The sequence below is a fragment of the Otolemur garnettii genome, unplaced genomic scaffold (assembly GCF_000181295.1).
Source record: "Otolemur garnettii isolate 467f Iridium unplaced genomic scaffold, OtoGar3 scaffold00044, whole genome shotgun sequence".
Lineage (NCBI taxonomy): Eukaryota > Metazoa > Chordata > Mammalia > Primates > Galagidae > Otolemur > Otolemur garnettii.
Window position 1 is genome coordinate 11,231,424 of NW_003852439.1, and position 5,809 is coordinate 11,237,232.

Consider the following 5,809-nt stretch of genomic DNA (forward strand, 5'->3'; position numbering starts at 1 on the left):
AGCCATCATTGTTGTTTGGCGGGTCCAGGCTGGGGATTCAAACCCGCCACCTTAGGTGTACGTGGCTGGTGCCTTAGCTGGTTGAGCTATAGGCGCCGAGCCAAAATTTTTTAAAGATCATTAATTCAATTATTTTCAAAAGAAGTTCAAAGCACAGTAAGTATATATTTTTTACTCCTTTTTTGGATCAACATAATTTAAGTATGCTGCAGACATTTAATCATCAGTTCAAGTACGCCATGGGATAAGAAAAGGTTGAAAAACACTCCTTTAGAGAAACTGGGGAACCTCTATGACCTCTAACCAGAGAGGCCCCCCACCAGACTGTCATTCTTCCCAGTGTTCTTCCCTCTTTTGGGGTCAGTTCCACTCCCAAAGCCCTACCTTAGATGGTGCTGGACCTCCCTCCCTTCACAACCTGTTTGGTCTATGCTGGGATGGTATTAACAAACCAACCCACACTTGCTCATAAGGACCAGTGGGGCCATACGTGGTTAATCAGAGAGTGGAAACCCATTGGCCAAGGCTGGGAAACATTCTGCAGTTGCTTTCTTTAATTCACAGCATCCAGGCAACCCCCAGTCACCTAATAGCCAAGGCTGGTTAAGATTCCAGAGCCCAAGGAATCACTATTCATAGACCTCAGGCAGAAGGGCCAGGAGGACCACAGAGGGCATATTTCCTCACCTCAGGGTTAAAATGCCCCCCTCCTCACCCGCTGCCTCTGTTTCCAGGGCTCCCGCTGCAGCCCTTCCACGAGGACCACGGCCTCCTCACCGGTCTCGGGCTGCTGTTCACGCACCCGGGCCTGGATCTCCCCCGGTAGCACAGTCAGGAACTGCTCCAGCACCAGCAGCTCCAGGATTTGCTCTTTGGTGCGCAGCTCTGGGCGTAGCCAGCGGCAGCAGAGCTCCCAAAGGCGGCTCAGGGCCTCCCGGGGCCCAGCTACCTCCTGGTAGCAGAAGAGGCGGAAGAGTTGGCGGAAAGTCTCAGGGCTGGGGTCTTCCTCCTCCAGAGGAGGCTCCTCTTCCCAGCAGAAGTCCTCCTCCACCTTCACAATCAGGATCTCATCCTGCTCTAGGTCCTGCCCCTCCAGGTCCTGCTCCAGGGGTGGCAAAGGCTGAAGGCCAGAGGGAGTGGCCATTGTTCTCACTGGCCTGGCTCCTTCTCTTTGAAGTCAAACTTGTCACTCCCTACACTCTGCCCAGATACAGGAAAAGATGTTTTTTTCAGAGCTCTGTGAAGAGATGACAAAATTATTTAAAGTGTAGCACTGGGGGTAAATAAGCCATCTGCACCTGTAAGCCCCTGCCCTGGTTCCAGGGCCAACTCATCCTCATTGGTGAAGGAAATGGGCTGAAGAACAAACCCATCTTTGCTACTATCCCCCTGCTTATTCTTGGGCAAATTAAGGGCTCCAGGCTTATTTCTTCATTTGAAAACTAGAGGTGATAATATGGCCTACACACAGGCTGCTGCTTGGACTAAATGGGATGTTTGGGAAGGGTTTAGCGCATTACTGGAACGTGGTCATGGCTTGGGAACCGTTATTTCCTATTACTACAGTTGGCCCTTTATGGAAGGTCCTTTTGGAAAGCTGATGAAAACTGGGGCCCAGGGAGATGCAGATTAGATTCTGCCCCCCACCCGCGACCCAGTGTTTGAGTTTAGCCAAGCTCCTCCGCGGCCCAAGTGGATAGTCACCGACAGGAGGGTTAGGACTCCCCGGGTAGGCTGCTTTCGCGTCTCCTCCCTTCAGGTGGAGGGTGAGCGGTGCCCGAGGCCGCAGCACAAACTCAGGTGCTGGCACCGGCAGTGCAGTAAGACCTTAAGCCGGGACTTCCACCCCCGTGCCCGCACTCACCGGCAGCGCTGCGGGTCGTGGGGAGCTCGGAGCGCTACCGCAGTAGGGGTCCGGGACCAGAGCTGGACCGCAGGCGCGGGAAGTAGGGCAAACAAGCTGTCCCGGAGTGCCAACCTAGGGGCCCAAAAACCCAACTCGGCGTGGGAACTAAGCGGTGTAGGCTGGGCCACGCCGCGCGAGACACTGTAGGCAACGCAGTCCTCGCGCTATTGGCTGAGGTGGCTGTCGGAGGGAACAGGGCAAGGTGGGCGGGCCCGCGAGAGGCACTGTGGGTAATGTAGTCCTCGAAGGGACGCAATGTCGGGAACGTAATCCTGCGGCTTCAGTGAGTATGTGCGAGAGTTTGGCCACTTGGCAACTGCCTGGTCCACTTCTCCACACCTCCCTCCCGCAACTCCAGGGAAGGGGACCCTGGAAATTTACTTTTTACTTATATAGTACTTTCTTCTAGGCACTGTTTTTTTTTTGGCCAAGGCTGGGTTTGAACCCACCACCTCTGGCATATGGGACTGGCGCCCTTCTCCTTTGAGCCCCGGGTGCCGCCCCAGGCACTGTTTTAAGCGCTTTGCAATTATTAACTTGATTCGTCTTTGAACCAACCCTAACTGGTAGGTATTGTTATGCCAGTGTTATAGATAGAGAACTGGGCACACCCCTAGGTCACCTGCAGCTAGTAAGCGGCAGAGTTGGGGTGAAGTTGGTTCCCGGGCTGCTGACCTAGTACAACCCCTAAATTTTAGACTAGGAAAAGAAGACCTAAAATGTACTTGCGTGGGTCGTGTTGGTTATCAATTGGTTATTTCTTTCATTTGCTGATTTAGTCAACAGCTATGTATTAGACTTCAGTTTGTGCCAAGCAGGCACTAGAACTGGAAATGAATTAGGTGTCATTGTGGAGTCTGGGAGAAGTGGTCTAGGCGCATAGATGTTAATTAACAAGGTAATGGTTGTGGTGAGGATTGTGTGCCAAACTGCAGGCTCAGGGCTCCAGTGCCTAGCCTGTTATGATTAACCCATAATATGATCATTGACATAATGGCCAGGCAACTCCTGGTTCTTCACTTCTGGCATCTGGAGACCTAATGCCTTACCACCCCCAGCCCTGCCCCAGCTGGGTAGGGACAAACCTGTCTCCTGCCATGGACATGTCTTTCTCTGGTTTCCCCTCCACTCCTACTGTTCATTCTTTTTCACCAGAATGCCAGGTTGGCATCCAATATACAGGTTTTATTGTGAGCTCACCAGGCATTCTGGACAAGACACTGGATGCCCACTACTGAATTTTGGAGACTGTCCCTCACAGAGTAGGAGACATTTGTAAGGGCAGCTGCCAGATTTAGGAACTGCTCCCCAGGATCCCACAGCCTTGTGGTAGGATCTGAAGATAGGAAGGACCATGAATGCCTCAGTCTCTCCTTACTATGTGGGGGCCACTGGTTAGGAAAGCTGCAATCTTGGAGTGAACGATCTCTAGTTGTAGAGTGTGCTGCTGGGACAGCTCAAGGCGTAGCAAGAACTAGAGCTCTCTAGAGAACTGGTGCTTATGTCCAACACAAAAGACCTGCTGTTCCCTCTGTTTCAGGAAGAGGGCACAAAAAGGTATAATTGAGAGTGAGTATGTCCCAGGGAAGGAGGAAGAGAATAGACAAAAGTGGGAGGGGGGAAAGGAGGAAAACAGAAGAGGTCAATAGAAAATCTAAGGGATGACAAAGATTCCTTCCTTGGGCAACCTTTACTCAGGCTTCTGCCTTCTAGGTCCAGAAGTACTTCCTAGTAAGATCCAATTTTAGCCCTGCTAAGGAATTTGAACAAGAACCTTCCACCCTTGATATCTGATCAGGTCCTTCCACCACCACCGTCCTCCCTCCATTTCCCCACCACATGATGTCAATCACCCTGGCCTGTCTTTAGCAAGAATCTTGTTAGGTGGGTTTGGCAGAATCCCCATTGCCCCAGATGTTTCCTCTTAGTAATTTTCCATCCACTGCCCCACCCCCCAACTCTGCTCCTTGGCTATTAATTTCCACTTGCCTGTCTTGTACTCTAAATTGAGCCCAATCTCTCTCCCACCTACTGCAAAACTTGCATTGGTCCTTGTACCTGTCGCAATGGTCCTGAAGAAAGTCTTCCTTACTGCTCTGCTTTAACAAGTGTAATTGAAAAAAACTTTTTTTGTTTAAAGGGAACAGCATGTTCTGTAGGACCAGGTGACCACATCTGGATGCAGAATGAGCTGAGCTCTGTCTTTTTTTTTTTCCCTCAATAGAGTGCGGTGGTGTCGTAGCTCACAGCAACCTCAAACTCTTGGGTTCAAGAGATCCTCTTGCCTCAGCCTCCCAAATAGCTGGAACTATAGGTGCCTGCCACAACACTTGGCTATTTTTAGAGACAGGGTTTAGCTCTTCCTCAAGCTGGTCTTGAACTCCTGAGCTCAAGCAATCCACCTGCCTCAGCCTCCCAGAGTGCTACGATTACAGGCATGAGCCACCATGCCCGGTGAGCTCTGTCTTGAAGGGCAGACAGGTGTGGGGACATCACTGTTTTCAAACAGTGTTTTCATTTCTAACTGCTCCCTGGTTAGCTGTGAGGCCCCAGGCTTCTCTTTCTTATGATTTCCTTTGAGTGGTTTATACCAGAGTTAATGAGTCTACATAGTTAGTGACCAAGGCCTGGATAATTCAGTATGAGCCCTTCCCTCTCTGGCAGCTGTCAGTGACTACAACACAGATTTAAAGGATGAATTTCTACCTTGCTAAGGATTTCTGCTCTTACTTCTATTGTCCCTTCAATTACAAACAAAAGGAGCACACAGAATTACCTCCTGAGACAAGGGGACAAGTCCTACCATGCTAGTATAGATTTTAGATTTTCAGTTAATATTGAGAATGCCTATAATGTGTGTGTTTCAGACAGACAGAGATGGTCCCTTGCCCTCAGAGCTTATGCATATCTGAGAGACAGATGTTAAACACATCACCACACAAATAAAAATATAATTGCAAACGATGTAAAGTGTTATGAAAAGCAAGTACAAGGGGCTCAAAGAATATTATACCCATTTCCTATTGCTGCTATAATGAATTACTACAAACCCAGTGGCTTAAAATAGCAGTTTTGAGGTCAGGAGTCTGACATGGATCTTGCTGGGTTAAAACTGAGATGTTAGTAGGGTGTACCTGGATAATCCAGGATAACTGCCCTTTGCCAGGTATTAGTTTTTTTCACTCTGGTACCCAGTGTGCAGGGGCTTTCCTCACACCAACTAGATATCCAACAATTCAATTCCTTTCTGACACTGACCATCCAGAGTTAGTGCAGATCCCAGAGGTGAAGGGCTCCGTCCTACAACTGTTCCCACTTCAGACACTAGATGTCACTCTTAGGTCCCCAGGTTACCCACACTTCTGTTTAACTGGCTACTAATGAAGGTGTTCCCATAACCTCCCCACTGGGTTGGCTGGAACAGCTCACAGAACTCAGGAAAATAATTCACTTACTGTTCCCGGTTTATTATAAAGTTTACAACTCAGGAACAGCCAGTGGAATAGCTGCACAGGGCAAGGCACAGGGAGCTCCCACACCCTGTCTGGGTGCACCGCCCTCTAAGCACCTCAAGGTATTCACTAACTCAAAGCTCTCCTCATTTAGGTATTTTTATGGAGGTTCCATTACATAGGTGTGATTGATGAAATTATTGATTATTGGTGACTGAATTCAATCTCCAGCCCCTTCTGTCTCCCCAGAGTTTGGGGGCTGGGCCTGAAAGTTCCAACCCTCTAATCATGGCTTGATCTGAAGCTGCATACCCCTACCCCCAGCCACCAGTCATCTCATTAGCATACCAAAGACACTGTTACCACAGTTGTGATCCCAGTGGTTTAGGTGCCAGAGTGCCAGGAACTGGACACAAACATCAAATATTTTCTTTTCTTTTTTTTTTTTTTT

General features: G+C 49.3%; 1 protein-coding gene across 1 annotated transcript in view; it reads right to left on the reverse strand.

Annotated features, from left to right (window-relative positions):
- Positions 1–2,006, reverse strand: part of ZNF500 (zinc finger protein 500) — a 15,480-nt gene extending 13,474 nt beyond the window's left edge. The window contains exons 1-2 of the mRNA XM_023513868.1: positions 1,865–2,006; positions 699–1,237 (exon numbers count right to left, since the gene is read on the reverse strand). Of these exons, the coding sequence (XP_023369636.1) occupies positions 699–1,144 (446 nt within the window). The 5' untranslated portion in view covers positions 1,145–1,237; positions 1,865–2,006. The remainder of the gene's footprint in view (positions 1–698; positions 1,238–1,864) is intronic.
- Positions 2,007–5,809: the final 3,803 nt, after the last annotated feature.